Source organism: Pseudorca crassidens, chromosome 5 (genome assembly GCF_039906515.1).
Source record: "Pseudorca crassidens isolate mPseCra1 chromosome 5, mPseCra1.hap1, whole genome shotgun sequence".
Lineage (NCBI taxonomy): Eukaryota > Metazoa > Chordata > Mammalia > Artiodactyla > Delphinidae > Pseudorca > Pseudorca crassidens.
Window position 1 is genome coordinate 65,653,412 of NC_090300.1, and position 21,712 is coordinate 65,675,123.

General features: G+C 45.0%; 1 protein-coding gene across 2 annotated transcripts in view; it reads right to left on the reverse strand.

Annotated features, from left to right (window-relative positions):
* The window catches only part of LAMP3 (lysosomal associated membrane protein 3), a 35,184-nt gene extending 16,747 nt beyond the window's left edge, over positions 1-18,437 (reverse strand). The window contains exons 1-4 of one of the 2 annotated variants that reach the window (XM_067738172.1): positions 18,333-18,436; positions 17,609-17,801; positions 9,796-10,526; positions 8,786-8,914 (exon numbers count right to left, since the gene is read on the reverse strand). In XM_067738172.1, coding sequence (XP_067594273.1) covers positions 8,786-8,914; positions 9,796-10,526; positions 17,609-17,657 — 909 coding nt within the window. In that variant the 5' untranslated portion in view covers positions 17,658-17,801; positions 18,333-18,436. Of the gene's footprint in view, positions 1-8,785; positions 8,915-9,795; positions 10,527-17,608; positions 17,802-18,332 lie in introns of both variants that reach the window. The other variant, XM_067738171.1, reaches the window with a different exon arrangement.
* Positions 18,438-21,712: the final 3,275 nt, after the last annotated feature.

The window sequence follows — 21,712 nt, forward strand, 5'->3', positions numbered from 1 at the left end:
TGCAAGTGAGTTGCCAAAAACGTTAGTAGAGCAACCAAAATCAGAATCTGAAATTGAATTACTTTTAGTAGTCATTAAAGGAACTTAGCAATAATAATCTTGACCACATTCTAGTCTATTTATATATTGTTTGCAGATGAAATGATGCTTGCTTACACAATAAGGGTTCCAGAAATACAAACTGTTCCAGTGAGGCGACTGCTATCGATGCACTGAACTCTAGATCCTACAGTTCCTTGAAGCAGCTCCACACACTGGCTTCTCACCTCGTGCCAGGCACTTCTTACCTTGTGTGGCAGGCACCTCTGTGCCTCACCTTATTTAATCCCCACAAGCACAAGGAGAAGAAATGGACGCTCAGTGACTTGCCCAAGGTCACAGTCCTAATAGTTGGCAGGTGAAGATATGACCCCAAGCCACCTGGCTAGCCTTTAACTTCTCTTATATCCACTCCAGACCAGGCATTGCTCTAGGTCCTGGGGGAAGAATAAGACCCAGATGCTTCATTCAAGGTGCTCAGTCTTGGGTCTCAAAGGCAAGTTGGATGATGTGCTTGGACCATCCATTTGTTTTAGAGAAAAACAACTGTGACCCAGGCCCTTGGGTTGCTTTTACATACAGTTTATTCGGGTTATTCTTTTTTTTTTTTTTTTTTTGCCACGCCTTGTGGCTTGTGGGATCTTAGTTCCCCGACCAGTAACCCAGGCCCTTAGAAGTGAAAGTGCAGAGTCCTAACCACTGGACTGCCAGGGAATTCCCAGAATATTCTTTACTTGGGATCCCTTTTAGCATAAGAGAGACCTGTATGTCAGGGCCCACAGTCACTGTTATAAAATCCCTGCCCCATCCTAAGGGCTGACAGAATCCATTGAAGGGTTTTAAGCAGGGCAGTGATATGAGGGCTTTGTTTTTGGAAATTGCTTGGGCTGCAACAAGAGATTGATTAAAGAGCAGCAGGAGAACTGTGATGGGGCCAGCGCTGAGCTCCATGGGATACCTCCTGAAGTCTTCCCTCTCCTGTGGCATCTCCTAGAGCTATCCTCGCTGTAAGGAATGGGTACTTTGTATTTCTTTAATCGTTTTACAGTTTACTAAGTGCATTTTTCTGCCTTCTTTGGTCCTCACAACCCCTTTGAGGCAGAATAAATGTTCTCAGCCCATTTTACAGCTGAGAACAAAGAGCTCAGAGGAGGTAGGCCTCTACCTCTGATTCACATTGTTTGTAGGTGAGGCAAAGCAAGACCTTGTCTATGGGATCTTGCTCTACACTTTCCTTCATGGGATGTGTGGTTATAGAGAAAAAATTTGTCGTGCAAGAACTTTCTTTTACATTCCCTGGAATATATTTGCCTATATATAATCATCTATAGGAGGCAAGACCAGCTACATAGTTTGTGGACCTAGTTCAAAATAAAAATGCAAGATCAAAAATTATTAAGAATTCCAAGAGGGGAGGTAAAGCATTAAAGCAAGCATGGGCCCTCCCAGCTGTATGCCCTGACAGGAAGGGCTGTTCCTACTCTACCAGAACTGGTGCTATAATTATAGGGCTAATGCCCAAGGTAAGGCCTTCCAAAGCAGATGGCGGTGATCATACTCACTGCAAGTTTATGTCATAATGTAACAGGACTGAGTCCGGAGCCTGTATCCAGGTTTCCTTCTGTTTTGACTGAGTGAAAATTAGCCAGACGTTGACTGGGACTGAACTGCTGTCTATCTTCATGGTAAAGGAAGAGCATTTGTTAGGTGAACTTTTGTAAACAAGAGGTCAGTGGAATGTTTAGTTTCCTTGAGATTCCAAGTTTTACATAATGTATGCTGCTGATATCAAATGAGTCTTATTTAGACCATGGTACCCACTTTTTCTGTGGAGTTGTGTTAAAGAAAATAAAGTTGTCTTTTATTTAAACTAGAGCAAAGCATCTTTTTTTAGACTCAGAAATTCAGAATTTGGCCCCATTTGAATGGTAACAGAGCTGAAGTTTATTCTATATGAGGGGTTGGCAAGTTTTTTGCTGTAAAGGGCCATATGGTAAATATTTTAGGCTTTGTGGATCTCCCTAGCAACCACTCAACTCCACCATTCTAACACAAAAGCAGCCACAGATGACACATATGCAAATAAGTGCAACCATATTCCCAAAGAACTTCATTTATGGGCACTGAAATTTGAAGTTATATGAGTTCCTGTGTCACAGAATATTCTTTTTTTTTTTTCCCAACCATTAAAAAATGTAAAAGCCATTCTTAGCTTATAGACTGTACATTTTTTTGGTGGCGGCTGGATTTGGTCGGGGGTTGGGGGGGCATAGCTTGTTGACTCCTGGGCTACACCATCCATAAAGAACAAAGTTGCTGAGCAAATCAGTTGGTTATGAAATGTTATAAAGAGAGTGGTTAACCTCCTCTTTGGGAGAATAAACTGTTGCTAAGAATTTTTAAACACTATTTTAAAAATATGTCTCTGTTCCCATGTAACCTAGGTTAAGTTGTTGAATCTTGGTGAACATTGCAAACATTTAATTTTTTTTCCTATTCAGTAGCAGAATGGGGACAATAGTAACAGGACTTACCTCTTAGGTTGATGTGAGTATTAAATGAAGGAATCATGTAAAAAACGTATCACAAAGTCTTTGCTCAAATTTTAACTAGTGTTGTTAACAACAGTAATAAAAAGATTTCCCCTTCCCAGTAAACCTCTCTCACTGAGATCAAATGGTAATTTTTTTTTTTTTTGCGGTACGCGGGCCTCTCACTGCTGTGGCCTCTCCCGTTGCGGAGCACAGGCTCCGGACACGCAGGCCCGGCGGCCATGGCTCACGGGCCCAGCCGCTCTGCGGCATGTGGGATCCTCCCGGACCGGGGCACGAACCCGTGTCCCCTGCATCGGCAGGCAGACTCTCAACCACTGCGCCACCAGGGAAGCCCTCAAATGATAATTTTTAATCTATATCCTAGAGCTCAGATCCACCACAAACAAAAAGAAAGAGAGAGCAAGCCAGTGAGCTAAGCTTAGCTAGCCCTATGGATTAAAGAACCAGGCTGAAACTTTAGCTCTCAGGGACGGGAATGGGGTGGATACAGAGGAGGGCAGTGGTAGGGAGGTTGAGAACTTCAAGCAGGTGTCAGATTTAACCCAAAGCCCAAGGGAAATTACATGCCACACATTCTGCAATTTATATTCTGCAATTTATAGTGCGTTCTCCTTTGACACCCACGGGGTTATTCTCTGCCAGATGTTTTTCTCATTTGGGGTTGAGGTTGGAGAGTGACAAAAGGGGGCCAAGGACTCCTAAGAGCTGAATATGGTACTTTACCACTTATAGCATGTCCATGTGAAGGGACCATTTGCAGAAGTACCATCTCACTACTGAACCAATGGCTGCTGACAATGTGGCTCCTCACCCCCAGTGTCTAAAGAGAACTCTGCAATATCTCCTCAAAAGGTCTTAATTCAAGGAACTTAAACACTCTCCTTAGCAAAGGACAGGGTCCAGAGCAAGCCAGCCAGTCAAGCCTGCCCAGAAATGCAGCTTGCCAAAGACGGTGAGGCCCAGGGTCCTCTCCTCAACTTCTGCAAAATGTATCGTGGGAGTTTCACAGTCACAGATGTTCAGGATGTGGACAGCAAACAGGCCTTTTTTTGTTCAATGTTGTCGACTTCATCAAGAAACCTCTGCTCTGGAAACAGACTCACAGACTTAGAGAATGAACTCTAAGTGTGTTGAGGGGTGGGAAGGATAGTTAGGGAGATTGGGATTAACATACACACACTACTATATTAAAAATGGATCACAGGACTTCCCAGGTGGCGCAGTGGTTGAGAGTCCGCCTGCCGATGCAGGGGACACGGGTTCGTGCCCTGGTCCGGGAAGATCCCACGTGCCGCGGAGTGGCTGGGCCCGTGAGCCATGGCTGCTGAGCCTGCGCGTCCGGAGCCTGTGCCCCGCAATGGGAGAGGCCACAACAGTGAGAGGTCCGCATACCGCAAAAAAAAAAAAAAAAAAGGATCACAAACAAGGACCTACTGTACAGCACAGGGATTTCTGCTCAATGTTATGTAACAACCTAGATGGGAAAAGAATTTGAAAAAGAATAGACACAGGTATATGTATAACTGAATCTCTTTGCTGTACACCTGAAACTAACACAACATTGTTAATCAACTATACTCCAATATAAAATAAAAAGTTAAAAAAGAAAGAAAGAAAAGAAACCTCAGCTCTCAATGTCACAAAAAGAGGCCAAAGAGGCTATTTCTTTAGAGCTGCTGGTCTACTTCTTGGCAACTTGCCCCAGAGTTCTCTGTGAAATTTAGATTCACTCCTTTATGGATTCATTTGCTAAAGGTATACTATGTATAAAGTCAGGGCTGGGCACTAGAGAGAGGAACGTGAATAAGTCAAGACTTGCCTTCAAGATGGCAAAATGTGTGGTAAGTGCATTTATGGAGGTCAGGGAATATATGGAGGGTCAGGAAACCAAGAGAAGAAAGTGTCCCAGTTTTACCTGGGATGGACGTGGGGATTGGGGTGGGGAGACTTCACAGAGTGAAGATGAATTGATAATTCATCTCAAAGGATGAATGAGGGGTGGGAGGGGCATTCCAGGCAGAGGGAACCCCACAAGGGAAAACAGGGCAGGAAATGGTGCCGCACACTTGGCAAGTTCTAAACAGCGCACTCTGAGTGTGTTAACATTTGAACACTGATAACAGTCCTCAGGAGTCTATAAGCTAAGAGGGCTCCGAATGCCCCTGAAAGGCTCTGGAGAAACACCAGGTGGGTGGGCACTATTCGACTTCCAGACCTCATCGACTCCAACTCACTGCCTTGCCCTGGTGCTCCTCTCTCCTGGTGACTGATTTCTCCCAGGTCCCAGAGCCGGCGCTGGAGGCTTGCACTGCCCTTCCAACCAGGTGGATGAGAAAGGGATAGTGTTGAGAATAGAAACATAAACTCTACACAGTTACTGAAAGATGTTTTTAAAACAAAATATCCTTTAAAACAAGGAAGTTGTGGGGAGCAGGGGGAAAGGAGATATATTTATCTTGCCTCTGAAGGGTCTGAACAGCTTTCAGCACTGTCACCTTAATCAAATGAGACATTGACATGGAAACGTTTTTGGTTCTTTAAAAAATGAAACTGAGAGAAACGAGACAGGAAACCCCCCTCTCCAGACGCCGTGCTCAGCACTTTCACATACACCAGCCCAGTTCACCCTCACAGTGGCCCAACAAAATAGGTCCTAGTTGGTCCCATCTTAGAGTGTAGGAAACTAAGGCTCAGAGAGAGAGCTAGTGACTTGTCCATGGTCACACAGTAATAATATGGATAAGTGAAGTCTTGACTGACAACAACATCAAGTGACAGTTTAGGAGGCAAGTTTTTCTTTACGTTTCTGCCATTGGCAGTATTTCAATATTAAAAATGACAAATTATTGTACATGATTTGAAACCTAAAACTATAGCCTATATTTCTTTTATTTCTCCTGTTATGTCTAGCTCAGTGTTGGCGACAAAGTAGGTGCTCAGTTAATTCTTATTGGTAAATTGGCTGACAAATCAGTCTTGCTAATCAGCATCCAGTTATCATTCTACAACTTGGTTGTCTTTATAACATCTATTATGTTATAACATGCATTCCTATTTTCTAAGGCTCTCTTTTTTCTCTAGAGCACTGGTTCTCAACCGAGGGTGATTTTGCCCCTCAGGGGACATGTAGCAACATCTGGAGACATTTTGGGTTGTCACAGCTGAGGTTGGGTGTTGCTACTGGCATCCAGTAGGCAGGAGCCAGGGATGCTGCTCAACATCCCACAAGGCTCAGGACAGGCCCTGCCGCAAAGACTTATCTGTTTAAACCCAAGTGTTAATACTGTTGCTGTTGAGAAGCACTGGTGTAGAAGGTAGCAACATGGGAAAAGTGGTTGACTGAATTGTTGAGCCCACTTCTCTTGTGGAAGGTTCTAGACATCTTTCCTGCCTAAATGCATTTCACATAGTTCCCCCATTAGGGCAGAAGGCACAGTGCCGGGATCCACAGGCCAAAGCGGGCCTACAGCTGTGTTTCGTTTTGTTTGACCAATGGAGTGTTCAAATGTCTAAAAGATGTGTTGCCAACACTAAAAAGTCATGTGCTTTCAGAAAAAGATTGGGATTTCTACCTTCTCTTGAACAAGAAGGGTTGACAAACACTGGTCTCTTATTACTACCCGATAGAGGTGATGTGTAAATATTTAACGGGCACAGTAGGGCAGTGGCCATGCAGGACACACCACCGTCCAGAATGAACACCTACCATAAAGGACAGTGACAGTCCCCAGGGCTAGATGCCAGCCCCACCACCAACCCCGCCAGCTGGAGCTGAGGAGTGGCTGGTAGGGAGACGGGTACTCCCAACCCCTCCCTCTTGTCCCGTCACTACTGGGGCTGCCGCTTGTCACCTCACACTTACTCTAACATTTTTCTTATGCAGATTTAATGGGGAAATAAAGTCTTCCTCAAAGGTGTCAAAATAAAAAATAAGAGCTGCCCGTTTCAAGGAAAAAGACATTTTTACTTTTTCACTACTTCACTCCTTAAGTTCTATGCTTAGCCCCTGTAATCTTTGGATTTGTGGCCACTGCTCTGGCTTAAACAACTTCTCTTTTAAAATGCATAAATTCCCCAGAAGGGCTAAGGCTGGGGGGAACTTTTACTTTCTATGAGCCTTTTTGCTTTCTCTTGGGGCATAGCTAAGGGTGCCTGCTCCGGGTTTCGGTGCTGGCAGTGGAATGAATAAGGTGAGTTTCGTTGGTGAGACTCAGGCAAAGCAGCTGTTGCAACACCTGGGGCCGTGGACTGAGAGCGGCTCACCTTGCTCCTTCCCGAAGGTGTCGGGGGCAGGGAGCCCTGCTGGTCCTTCCAGCTCTACTGGACACTCATTTCCTGTCCACCCTCTGGAGGCACAGAGGATTTCCAGAACGGCTGGGATTCGGCACTTGGGTGGAGCTTGGTCAAACAGAGCCCAGCCTGAAGGCATCGTTCCAGGAGACAGAGGAAAGGAGCAAAGAAAGACATCGAAAGGTGCCAAGACACTTGTTCTGCCTGCGGCCCGGCAGCAGTGGCCACTGTGTGCCCCACACAGACACTGGAGGTTCCTGACGCCTTTCTGTAGGCAATTATTCACAGGGGCAGTGGGTTGGGTGGGATCAAGCCCTAGACTAAAGCATAAATTCTTATGCCTATCCTCTGCCATTTTGCCAAAGTGACTTTCAAAAAATCCCTGACACCTTTTTAGATTAACTTCAGTTGTGCAGGAACAGAGCGTTTATTCTGCCCTGAGTGTTCTTCTGGTGAAGGACTATGCTTGTTTCCATTTGGTACTGAAAGGAAACCACCAACTTCTCAGGGGCATTTCTACCTTAAGGAGAAAAGTATCATGAGAAGGACAAAGGCTACGAGACCAGGAAGCTCAGTTCAGTGTTCTGTGACGACCTAGATGGGATGGGATGGGGGTGTGGGGTGGGAGGGAGGTCCAAGAGGGAGGGGATATAGGTATACATATAGTTGATTCACTTCACTGTACAGCAGAAACTAACACAACATTGTAAAGCAATTATACTCCAGTTAAAAAAAAAAAAAAAGCTTATGAGACCAAGTCAATAACATTAACAATAATAATAACTCCATGCAATAAAGGCCGTTGCATGTATCACGCACTGTGCTAGTCGGTTTACATATACCATTTCTAATTCTCCCAAGGGTCCCACTAAGTAGCTATAACTAGTTCCTTTTTGTAGATGAGGAAACATGCTCCAACTAGTCCAAGGTCACGCAGCTAGTAAGTATTATGGCTGTGAGTCAATCTTGATTTGTCTGATCCCAAAGTCTGTGCTCATTGCTCTCCAAGATCTGCTAACCAAGACCCTCTAACTTCAGAGGTCACGTTAGACAGGTAAGAAGAAGGCCCACACCGAGTCCCAGCTGCAAGGGTCCTCTTGGCTTATTTGAAAGACACTTTGGACCAAGGAGGGGCAAGCCTCCTTTGAGAGGGGGTTGACCATCACTGTGTTCCCAAGACATTTGTCCTTTTCAGTCACTGTAATCACAGCCACAGTGACTATTGAGCATCCACGTTCCATGTACTGAACAAAGCTCTTTACGGGAGTGATCTTTCATTCTTTTCCCCATTTTTCAAATGATAAACAAACAAATAAACAAACCTCAAACAGATTAAGTTGCCTGCCTGATGTCAAAAGGAGAACAGAGTCCAATTTGTAGCCAAGACTCTGATCTCATGACCATGCTTTTCCACTCTACTCAGTTGTCTACCCCACTCCAGGATATGGCCTGGAAAACGCAGCCCCCGGTTAGTCCCTGAATTTTGCCTTCTGTGGTTGGAAAGAACCTATTGTGACATTTGACTCTGGTCTCAGAGTAATCCTGTTTCTTTTTGCCCACTGGGTATTTCTGTGGGTCTGTTCATCAGTACAGCTTCCTCCTTGGGGTGGTTTGCAAATGGCACTTCGGCCAGGTTCCCCAAGGCCACATCTCTCTCAAGAGGCATCAAAGCCCTTCTTGGGCCGCACAGAGGAGGCTGAAGAGGGAAGAAAGCAAACGGAAGATGTCGACACTTGCCTCCTCTCCGTCTCCATGACCCTCATTCTTATCAGAGAAATCTCGAAAGGCTCTGAGGTCTGTTTCCCCTGGAACTTAAAGTGTGGGATTGCACCACCGGGCCCCAGGGTGAGGGACAGGGAAAGCGATGCTAGAGCAGGTTAGTGTAAGGAGTTCAGCCTCACCTTGGTAAATGTCAGATTCACAAATCCGCCCTGGAAATTCAAGAGAAGGTTGGATTTTCGGAAGCCACAGTTCCCAGAGGATTGGGTTGCATTGGGGTCGATGTTGAAGTATTTCTGAGGCGAAAAAACCTAAACCAAATAAAATAGATTGGCTCAATGGAATGTCAAAGAAAACTCTAGCTGGGAGACCAGAAGCACAGGCTGGTAATTGAGCCTGAAACTCCAGGTTAGTGGGTGTTCACTGGAGAATTTCAAAGTCCCTGGAAGACACCTCTCATTTCCAAACTGTTATGTTTAAAAGACTTTTTTTAAAGAAGGAGTGCTCTAACAGAGAGGAGTTCCTTGATAGATAATTCATAGCAGGTATATTCTTGAAAAACCGTGTAGAATTTAATTTTTGTTCAAGCAAACATGTTGGGCGCTACAGGAAAGGTTTTGCTATCTAATGTACTTCTGTTTCAAATAAAAACCAAATGTGGAAGTTTTACTTGACATCATAAAAACTGTGCAAAAAAAGGAAGAATTTTTATAGTGATTCTTTCAGTAAATCAAATAATCTAAGCCCCACTCCCACCCTCTCCAATCTTCTCATTCACCTGGATTTTTCATATTAATGTCACAGCTGGCTGGAACCACAAAGACCGTCTAATGCAAACCTCTCATTTCACAGGAAAGTTGCTGAGGCTTGGAAGTCATCCAGAGGAGCAGGGCCAGGTTGGGGTCAATGCTGGCCACATCCAACACTCCGCCCATGGTGGCTAAAAGTGGAGGGTGTGCATATTTAAAATTTTGGTGTGTGCCTTTCTTCATTCGTACGGTCGCTATCAGTGTCTATTTTTGTATGTGTTCTAAAACAGATCCACCTCGTAACAGAGCACCTTGGAGAAAGAGGAGCCCGCAGATACCTATTTCATTCCAAGATATAGGATGCAGGGGAATGTTCATTTTCAGCAAGGCACTCCCCACTCAAAACTTTTTGAAGCAGTGCTATAGTCCTGTGCCGGACTTACCGACTCCGTGTCTTGAACCGTCAGCTCTATCCCCATCTCTGCTTTGATACAGAGCTTGCTTCCGTTCAGAACTTGATAAATTCCAGTCTTGGCTGACGATGGCTGGGGTGCGAGGGTGGGCCTGGGAGCTATGGTGGCAGGCGAGGCTCTGTGGGTTGCGTTGGTGGGCTCTGGGGTGTGGGTGGGTTGAGTAGGCTTCTGACTGGTTGTGCTGTTGTGTGGTGTGGTGGACAATGTTGCTGGAAGGGTGGTCTGGTTACTGAGTTGGGTGGTTTTCCCAGTTGTGTGGCTGACGGTCGACGGCCTGGCTCCAGTTCTGTGGGCTGGTGGGGTGACAGTGGATGGTGGTGGACTGGGACCTGTGCTGGGGCTGATTGTAGCCTCAGTGACTGGAGCAGCCGTGTGTGACTTGTTGGGTGTGGCCAGGGTTGTGACTAGGGTGTGGGCTGTCGGGCTGGTGGAGGGGGTGCTGTCTGCAGTTACCAGGGAAGCTGTTGCTGGAATTTTTATGGTTGTGTGTGTGGTTAGGGTCTCAGAGGTGGATGCTGTGACAGCTATCTGAGAGGTGACATGCCCATCTGTTGACCTTGCTGCTAAAGTTTTCTGAGGCACACGGTTCGTTGGCTGCAGGAGACAAGGTTTTGCTGTGGTCTGTACTGTTGCAGGTGGAGAATAGCCTGTGATTTCTGGAAACGCTTTTGCTCTCACATGACCGCCATAATGCAAAATCACTGCAAATTAGGAAACAAAAATGTTAATACACCAACCAATGGCTCACATGAGTGAAGCCCTCCCCCACTCCACTTTAAGGTTTCTTCATTAAAAATTAACATGTGTTTTTCAGATTTGGGGGAAATTTACAAGGAAATAACAGTGAAGTGAAGGTCACTCAAAATTCTACCACAAGGCCACAATTTTAACGTTTTGGTCGCACCCATGTTTTTACAGGGTTGTGAGCATACTGGAGATATTCTTCCCATTTCTCTGTGTGGGGTGTGGTACTATCACCCCAGCGAGCATGCTCAGCTAGATATCTAAGTGCCAATGCCTCTTCATTTTCCATCTTCAAATGTGAATCCAGACAGTTCCTGGATAGAGTGTGCTCCTGGGTAGGGTGCTGCTGTGATGACCTGATAGAGCTGGGGCAGCATGAATAACAGTAATAAAGATTTACACAGACTTGTATAGTTTTCAGAGAATCATATAATCCCAGGTTTGAAAGGGACCTTAAAGATTATCTAGTACAAACCCTAATCTGATGTGTGAATTGTACTGTTGGATATTTGCCATGTGTTCCGCCAATCGATGCATAATTACCTCCAATGACAAGAGATTCAGTTCCCTTCCATTTTTTATTTCACCATCAGTTTTCTTTTCTTTTCTTTTCTTTTAATACATTTATTTATTTATGGCTGCGTTGGGTCTTCGTTGCTATGTGCGGGCTTTCTCTAGTTGCGGCAAGCGGGGGCTACTCTTCCTTGCAGTGCGTGGGCTTCTCATTGTGGTGGCTTCTCTTGTTGTGGGGCACGGGCTCTAGGCGCTTGGGCTTCAGCAGTTGTGGTGTATGGGCTCAGTACTTGTGGCTCACGGGCTCTAGAGCGCAGGCTCAGTAGTTGTGGCGCATAGGCTTAGTTGCTCTGTGGCATGTGGGATCTTCCTGGACCAGGGCTCGAACCCGTGTCCCCTGCACTGGCAAGTGGATTCTTAACCACTGAGCCACCAGGGAAGCCCCACCATCAGTTTTCAAAATGTACCCCAGTTTCTGTCATTCCCTTACTTAACCTTTAGAGTAGCTCAGGCTTTTCCAACTGAGGAATTAAATTAATCCATAAGTGCTCTGATATATCTGGTGTGCCATCCTTCATGGTTTGGCTTAAATGTCAGCTCCTCAAAGAGTCTTTCCCATCCTTCCCACATGAAACAGCTCCCCATCCCCACAATTCTCCATCACAGTATTATATTCATTGCCTTCACTGCATTAATCACAGCTTGTAATTATATAAGGGGACGGTATTCAAATATTTAACAATAAGCCTGTCCAGACAGTGTGTACCAGCAGAATAGCAGCCCTGATTATATGTTTATTTATTAATTGTGCCTCTCTCCCACTAGATGAAAAGCAAGCTCAAGGTGGGAACTGTGGGTAATTTTTTTCACCACCAGTGCCTGTGCATAGAAGGTATTCAGTGGATACGGAATGAATGAATAAATAACTGAATGTGTAAATGGTGGTTACAGCATTGTAGACCTCCTAGGGTTATTAACAGGCTCAAACAAGGTGGTTTGAGTGAAAGCCTTCCTGGACTATTAAGCATACCTAGAGTGTGTATTATCGTCATAGGTTCTCTCCTGGGTCATCCCTTCAGGGCCGAAGGCCTCTGAATCTTTTTCAACCAGAATAGTTCTATCCTTGTCTCCTTCCAAGCACAGAGCAAGCCAGAAATTAGACAACTGCAGGTGATGTCCCTTGGGAGCTTACGATCAGGTACACTGAGAGATGGCACTGTCTCTTTAATGCTATGGTTTCACTATATTTATGCATTGTATTTTCACTCATTGGAGCTGTTACTGCCCGGTGCTGAGCAGTGACTTGGAAAAACACGGGGAAAAGGGAAAGAAGATCACTCTACGCTGGTGTTTATAAAGTCCTGAATTTCACATCGAATTAAAGTCATCCATAAACACCTTTACTATCTCTCCCTTTCATCCAATACATTTCTAGGTGGGTACTTTCCCCATAGCAATAAAAATTCCAAGTTACTGAACACTTACTACATGGCAGGCCTCAGGTCGAGGGTCTTATTTCACCAGCTCTTCTCAAAAACCCCCTGACGGGTACTAATCTTTATCTGTCTTTCAGATGAGGAAACTCAGGTTTAGAAAATTCTATTAACTTGACCATAATCACACAACTAGTAAATTTTGAAGCTGAGACTCAAGCCCCTGTCTGAACCAAAGCCTGCCCTTGGATCTGGGCATGGGTGGAGGTGGTGCGTGTCACTGGGAAGAATGGTAAGAGAAGAGACAAAAGCAGAGGAGAGAAGAGTAGGGTGCCCCTCCAGTGACCCCAGTTCACTAAATCCTCATAATGGTGGTCCTCAGAGAGTCTTTCAAAGGCCCACATGCTAAAACAGTGATTATTTTCCAGAAGAAAAGGCTAACTTTAAGCCCAGTAGTAGCACTTATAAATTATTTCTGCACAGCTGGTTTGCAAAATGGGAAAGACAAAAGTATCAGTTCAAAATGCCTTTGATAACCTTTAAAGAAGACATTATTCATGACATTAAGTTACTTGAGACTATTACTAAAGAGTCTTTTCTTGTATCTAAAATGTTTACTTGGACAATTGAAATGTATGATATTTGAGAGTTGCAGATTTTATGGGCTATAGATTTACTTCACCAATCTTTGTAAAATCATACGTGGAGCCTTTATGCCCATACTGTAGAGCTTGGAGCAAGATTTTTCCTTTCAAGATTGTTATGAAGGTTGACAGTTGTTGAAGATTTATTTGCATAATTCATTTGGGCTGAACCTGAGTTGCTGTTCCCTGGGTCAAAAACCCAACAGGAACACAGTTAGGGTCATAGTATTACTATGAAGAAATAGAATTCACTCCCAGATGTGGTATCTAGGAATATCTTGTAGTAAAAAGCAAAGATTGCTGCAGAGAACTCCAGGAGACTGGGAACCACCTGACTTTTGCTCTCCTGGAAGATTAGGTCCTTGATAAAATCCCACTGTGTACAGCTTATGCTTATGAACTAAAGCAAATCTTCTCAACTGAGTAGAATTTCCTCAACTGAGTAGCACACCCTTTCAAAGGGGGAGCCTTCCTCATAATGCAATTAGAACTCCTCTCTCAGCAGTGATGAATGAACTCAAGTAAGGGAAAAAAGCACATTGGCCGTTCATGAACGCACAGCACCCCAAACAGGACAAGAAGACTCACGGTACACTGTCAAGTGTGCTTGGTATATAGGAAGTCTTTGTGAGGTGCCTGGAGGTGATGGTGTCTCCATATGGTATGTGACCTTGAGGCGGACAGGAGCCTGGGCTGGTAGGTGGCAGGAACAAAAGTGACTGAAAGTAACAGAGTGTGTTACAATTAAACAAGTCTGGGAAATATTGTTCTAATATTCTTCTCTTTCTCTACTCTGGTCCCTCCCCTCGTCTCCTCATCTCCCTGTAGGAGTGTGGGGTATAAAAGATGGGCAGGCAGCTAGATGGAAATTTGACAGAGGTAGCTATGCTGTGCATTGAAATACATCCCAGAAAGTCCATATGTTTGTTAGGTACTCAATGGAAATAATGCTCTGAAAAATACTCTGTTTTACAAAATCTATGTTTATGACCACACATATATGACCAATCTTGGTCAAAATTGGGTCATAGTTTTTCAATGGGATCTTTGGCCTAAAGGTTTAGTCAAGTTCACTGGTCTGTCTGAAAACCACAAACTGGGCAGTGGGCAGAAGCAAGGGCAGGGCACAGCTCAGACTCTCTCAGTTCTCCTTCTACTCAGAAGAACACAGCCTGAAGTCCACACACTGATTTGCGAAGCTCCCACTCCCAGAACCTCAGCGTCTCCTCTCCAGGATTCAAGAGACTCAGCAAATGAGTACCCCGGAGCCTTAACCCCTTGTTTGTATTCCTCTATGTGGTGAACTGCAGGAAGGGGCGTGAGAATGTCTTGGTTTCCCTACAACTCGCAGGAGGAGTGAGAGATAACCCATCGGCCAGGCCCTGGCAAAGCCAGTGACCACACAAGAACTGCTTCTTTAGGTATTTCCCAGACAGTCGGGCCTTCCCAGAGAGCCTTAGTTTGGTTTCCCCGCCACACCCAATTCAGCAGATACAGAGGCGCCTCCTCTGAGCCAAGCTCCAGGCCAGGCACTGGGGTTAGGTCTTTGTTCTCAGGGGGGCAAAGCCTTGTGAGGCAGACACAGAAATGGACTATACTCCTCGGTGTGACAAGTGTTATTATTATTATTTTAATAAATTTATTTGTTTATTTATTTTTGGCTGCATTGGGTCTTTGTTACCGTGTGCAGGTTTTCTCTAGTTGCGGCGAGCGGGGGCCACTCTTTGTTGCGGTGCATGGGCTTCTCATTGCGGTGGTTTCTCTTGTTGCGGAGCACGGGCTCTAGGCACGGGCTTCAGTAGTTGTGGCACGTGGGCTCAGTAGTTGTGGTTTGCGGGCTCAGCAGTTGTGGCGCACGGGCTTACTTGCTCCACGGCATGTGGGATCTTCCCGGACCAGGGCTTGAACCCGGAACCCCTGCATTGGCAGGTGGATTCTCAACCACTGCACCACCAGGGGAGCCCAGGTGTTATTACTGAAGCAGGCCCTGAGTCCTATGGGGTGAGGTGGGGAATCCATCACAAGGAGAAATTCTTCAGGCAGACAGGAAAGTAGATGGCATCCCACAGGCAGGAGAAAGAGTATGTGTAAAGGCATGGGCTTCAGAGCCTGGAATGTCTCTGCAGAACAGCAGAGTCAGCATCATGGGAGCTTGGGAGGGTGTGAGGAGGGGTCAGGAGGAGGGCCAACAGGGAGCAGACCTGGCAGGTCTCAGAGGCTACCTTTTGCAGAGCTCTAAGGAGCACAGCTGGGGAGTAGATGGAGTGCCGTGGCCATGTCCAGGGGCAGGGAGTCGAGCTTAACTCCTGAGCACTTTCTCTGGCACCTCCCCGGGCAGCAGAGGTAGCCCTAGCTGGATGCGGCAGGAAGACGGTTTCTGGATGTGTGGGGCAGCAGGGGTGGGTCCTTGACAAGGTTCTGCTCACAGTTTCACAGTTTAATCTTAGGCCTTTTAGCAGAGAGATGTAAATCCTGCCTCTGTCAGTTTTCTGTGGGACTTGAGGCTCAAAGAAAACCCTTGAGCAGAAGGGGCTCTAGCCCTGTGTCAGAGACTGCTGGCTGACTACGCCAAAATCCAGTCTCTCCTTTTTCCTTAGTAACTGAGCCATGAGTTTAAGCTGAGCACTTGCTGCATGGAATAAAGCCCCCCATCTCTAAGCCTCCTTTCCAGATGGGTAGGAATGTGACTGAGTTCAAGTCAAAGCAATACAAGTGGTAGGGTTATGTGGGCCTCTGGGAAGGTTGCTTGAAGGAAGCTCAGTCACCTAGGGGGCCTCTCTATTGCCTTCCTGTTTCCTCCTTTAATCAGGCTGCAATGTGTATGTGATGGCTGGAGCTCCAGCAGACATCTAGAACCATGAGGAGACCTTGCAGGTGGAAGTCACACATTGGATGGTGGGTCCACAAGAATGAGTCCCCATACAGACCTGGTCTGAATTCCTCTGGACTTGCTTTCACTTGAGACAGAAACAAACACTTATCTTGTTTAATTCACTATTTGGCGCTTGTCTCTTATGTGCAGCTGAACCTAAACTTAACTGATACAAACTTAAATCTCCTCATTTTATGGGGTTTGAATTTGAGATCAGGGAAGCAAAGTGACTGTATAAAGATTACATAGTTAGCTTACCTAAAAGCTTTGTCTCTCCAAGCAAAATGTCGAATGGTTTTTGCTCACATGCAATTCAACAAGTATTTCTTGAACATATGCATGTAGAAGTATAGTGCAGAAGTGCAGAGCATGGACCCCGAAGGTGAACTTCCTGGGTGCAAATCTCAGGGCTGCCATCTGTTAGCTGAGCGCCCATGTTCACCTCTAAGAATGCACAACTCAGAGACGAAAGGGCAACGTGGGCATTTCCTTTCCACCTGCCTGTGCATTTATCTCACGTTCATTGCCCTCCTGAATCCACCAGTCGTCTGCCAGCCATTGAATTGGTGCCCACAGACAGGTCACTGAGGGTTACTGCTACATTGAAATCGTCTGCATTTTTATTGGCTTGCTCTGCTAAATATAATGATTAATTTTCATTTTGCCTCCAAAAGAATGTGAAACTCTAATTCTGAAAGTGTGGTACAAAGAAAAACAGCCTGGATTAGGGTCGCTGGCCTGACCTTTCACCCAACTTTCATGACAATTCGTGTTACACTCAAGTGCAGCTGTGTCTCCCATTTGAGCGTGTTAGTGAGGCCATGTGGACAGAGCTAGTTCCCTCACATGTTCAAGTCAGTGGTAGTGGAAGGAATTGTGAATCAACCAGCAAACTTGATAAAGCACATAAGAGGACTCAACGTCCTAGGGAGAAAATGTTCTTGGTGAAAGCAGGGGGCACAGACATAAAAGAATCATTAAAATCTCAGCTTCCCAGACAGTCTCTTTGATCTGACCTATACTGGTAATGAAACAAGAAATCTTTGATGCCCTGGCTGACATCTTTCTGAGACGGCAGTTTGTCAGACCACATCTCGTTCATCTTCACAACTCGCTGTTACATAACATACACATAGCGCTCCATTTAAGAAAAGCAGAAAAAGCAAGGCATGACGTGATTTCCCCAGGCTCTTGGCAAGAGCCCCATTTCTAAGTCCTGGCTCAGTTCTCCATCTCTTAAATCGAAGAGATTTGTACAAACTCTCCCTAATCAGGTGCCTACAGACCATTTGGGAACCAGGGGCAGCGTCACTGTCTTCCAGGGTGGACAGCTACTCTGCCTGACTCATGGAAAACAAGTCCAAACTGTGAAAGCCTCTGGAAAAGAAAATGAAGGTGTGCTCCACACGTAAGGTAATAAAGAGGCATTCCCAAGTCAAATACCCACAGTAGCTGAAGCCACTACAGCCATCTCCAATCTGTCCTGCCCCACCTTGGTCACTGGCACTAGAATGCATTTACATTTAATAGGACCGGATGTGGCAGGGTCACCATGGAAAGTCATGTGTGTCACTCACCGGCCAGGGACACGAAGAGCACCACCACTGCAGACAGCTGCCAGGACATGACTGGGGAGCCAGGGAGTATCGCTGCCTCGCCAAGGGACTGCTGGGCTCAGCGCTCAGCAAGGCTGGGTTTTCCGAATGGTGCAAGGCTAATTCCAGGGCAGGCTCTGGCAACAAAGTAGACACCTCCTTCTGCCCCTTATAACTTGTGGCAGAGAAAACAAAGTCACTTGCGTTATGAGAACTGAAAGGCCCTCCCAAGTGGTGTGCTGAGAGGGGAGGGAAACCACAAGTGGCTCTTGTGTGAAGGCAGGCACTTTTGTCTCTGCCTTTAGTGTTTGTGAGCGACGGGATGGGGGATGGGGCATGTCCCTCAGCCAAGGTGAAGGGCATCTGAGATCATTTTGCACAAGAGGTGGTGGATCTGTGGCAGTGTCTGCTTCCTTCTCTCATAAGTTGGGTCTCCATTTTTCTCTAAGATCTTGAGTACATTTCTGTAAACCCAGAGACACTTCTCAGCCAGGAGAAAACCAGTCCCTCAGTCTTGAGGGTGAGCATGAGTCAAAACTCCATGGGTAGAGTGCTGTCTGTCTCTGTGTGTTTTCACAAGAAGTCTGAGGCAGCCCTGTTCTCTGCTCCAGGCAGCCTCACCTGGGAACTTCATCTTGTGGGGAGGGGTCAGTGTGACCTCAGGAATCAGGGAGATCTGGGTTTGAATCTGGCCCTGCCAACTCACCGGCTGTGTGACCTTGGGTAACCTCTCTGAGCCTCGGTTTCTTCTGTTGTATAACAGGGATAACAATGACTACTCCCAGGTGGTTTTCCTGGAACACAAATAATATTGAATATCTTCAAAAGGCAACCTTTTCATGTCTTATCTCCTTCCTCTATTAATTAGACAAAACAATGGTGGTCTCTCTCCCAGAGCTGTGAGTCCCCGTGAGGAACACACATATAGGCAGTTTATCAGGATACCCTCCTGATTACTAGGTTTAGGGCTTTCAGGTTAGTCTCAAACCATTTCCTGAAAAACAACTTTGGCAACTATTTTATCTTACTACGTTGCTGTAATCAAGCAAATTTACCAAAGCAAGGGGTGTGTTTCCAAATTGAATTTTTATGGTGGAAGGTGAAGATTAATTTGTGTCAGTTGACCTAATTTCAGCTACTTGCTATCTAGAATTCTGGACTTTGAGTCAATTTATTCAACAGACAATAATTAAGCAGATACTCTGTGCCAGACACTCTTCTTATTCCATTTAAGCCCCACAGCCACTCTATGTGGGCACTATAGTATTATTGTTGTCCCATTTCACAGATGGGGAAACTGAGCATAGAGAGGTCAAGTGACTTGCCCAGAATCACTTAGATAATAAATGAAGAAGCTGGGCTATGAATCCAGTCGGCTTGAAAGTCTACGATTTTAAGCACTATGCTGTACTACAGCTGAAGAGGTGCTCTGGACTAGAATATAATATATGCTTTCAAGTTGCTTACTGCCTAGTTGAGAAACATTTATTGATATAAATAGCTAGAGAGCGACTGATCAATTGTTTGCTACTTAGAAACACACTAGATGAGGAAAGGAATAGTCAGAGATGACTTTGTAGGCGTTGAACCTTGGAGAGACTGAAGGTCATAGAGGATCTGGGTAGTTGGAGAATAGCAATAATAATAATAATAGCAGTAATAATGGTTTCCATATAAGGACTCCCTATTATGTGCCTGACACTGTGTAATGCATATGGTACCTCTACAGGGTAGATTTTTTTAATCCCCACTTTACTGATTTGGAAAATGTACCACCCAGCATCACATAACAGGCTAAAATTTGCATCATGCCTCGTCTGGCCCTGAAGCCTGTGCCCTTTCTGCTGGCTACTGGAGCAAAATCTCTTGAGTGGTGATAAGCCTGACTGGAGGGGCCTGGGGAGTTATTTTCTTAGTGGTTGCCCTGAAGATTACTGTACATCTCAGCCTATAGCAATCTAGTTTGGATTAATACTATCTTAACTTCAATAGTATATAAAAACTTTGCTTCTATCTATTTCCATTGTCTCCCCTTCCTTTTTGCTATTATTGCCATATAAATTACATCTTTATTCATTGTATACCCACCATCATGGGTTTATAATGATTGCTTTATGAAGTTGTCTTTTATATCAGATAAGAGAAAAAGGAGTTACAAACAATGCTATAGAGGAAATGTTTGTGTTCCCTCAAAATTCATATACAGAAGCTCTAATGTGGTGGTATTGGAAGGTGGGGACTTTGGGAGGTAATTAGATTATGAGGGTGGAGCCCTCATGATGGGATTAGTGTCCTTATAGGAAGAGGAAGAGAGCTAGTTCTCTCTCTGCTCTCCACCACGTAAGGATATAGTGAGAAAGCAGCTGTCTACAAGCCAGGAAGTTGGCCCTTACCAGAATGCCACCATGCTGGCACCCTGATCTCAGACTTCCCAGTCTCCAAACTTGTGAGAAATAAATCCGTTAAGTCATTCAGTCCATGGTAATTTGTTACAGTAGCCAGAGCTATGACAAACAAAAAAATATATTTATAATGTCTTCTATATTTACCTATGTAGTTACATTTATTGGTGCTCTTTATTTCTTCACGTGGATTTGAGTTACTGTCTAGTAACCTTTCATTTCTGAAGGACTCCTTTTAGCATTTCTTGTAGGGAAGGTATGTTAGTGACAAATTATCTCAGTTGTTGTTTATCTGGAATGTCTTAATTTCTCCTTCAGTTTTGAAGGACAGTTTTGTGGATATAGAATTCTTAATTGACAGTCTTTTTCCTTTCAGCACTTTAATATATCATCTCACTGCCTTCTGGCCTTGATGGTTTCGGATGGGAAATCTCTTATTGAGAATTCCATATGATTTGAGATGTGGATGAGCTCATTGCTGAAAAAATTATCCTTTCCTCACTCTATTGCTTTTGTACCTTTGTTGAATATCAGTTGTCCACACGTATATGGGTCTATCCTGTTCCACTGATATAATTTTCTATCTTTATGTCAAGATCAAATTGCCTTGATTGCTGTAACTTTACAATAAACCTTGAAATCAGGTATTATTAGCCCTCCAACTTTGTTCTTCAACATTCTTTTAGCTTTTCCCTTTCCATTCCCTAATTCCCTCTCTTATGCTTTAAATTAGCCAATAAAGAGTGAACCTGTGAAACCCTAAACACCCCACCCTTGGGCCCTAACAAAGGCAGAGCCCCAGGTCTGTGCTCTCTGTGTCTCAACCTGTGACCTTGCTTCATGGCCCTTGAGTGTGCTGTGTACTCTCCAGGACCTATGAGTAGTAAATCTTGTTCCTCAAAGTTCCCTGATGGTTTTTGGCTGAAGTGTGTACTGCAATCATTATAAGAACCACACGGGCTAGTCCAGCCACAACACTGGCCCCACAAGCTTGGTGAGTGCCTCAGGTGTTCCTAGTTCCTAGGCAAGAGCATCACCATCAACAGGATGGGACCAAACAGTAGGGGGGAACACAATTCAGCCCATAACAATGGTCTGTCTTGTTAAATGTTCCATGTGAACTTAAGAAGAATGTGTGTATTCTTTTGTTGTTGGATTCAGTGTTCTATAAATGTTATTAGGTTAAATTGGTTGACAGTGTTGTTCAAGTATTCTATATTCTCACTGATTTTTTCTTTATTGTTTTATCAATTCTTACGAGAGGAGTTGAAATATCAGATTAAATTGTGGATTTGTTTATTCCTCTTTGCAGTTCTGTTTTTGCTTTGTGTATTCCAAAGCTCTATTATTGATGTGTAAATAGTTAGGATTGGTATGTCCTCTTGACGGATTAACCGCTTTATTTTATTTTTTTTGCGGTACGTGGGCCTCTCACTGTTGTGGCCTCTCCCGTTGTGGAGCACAGGCTCCGGACGCGCAGGCTCAGCGGCCATGGCTCACGGGCCTAGCCACTCCGGGGATCTTCCTGGACCGGGGCACGAACCCGTGTCCACTGCATTGGCAGGCGGACTCCCAACCACTGCGCCACCAGGGAAGCCCAACACATTCTTATTCTTTTTATATTTAAATACTCAATTTTCTTTTAAGCAGACATAAATAATGAGGGGAAAAAGCTTCAGTACTT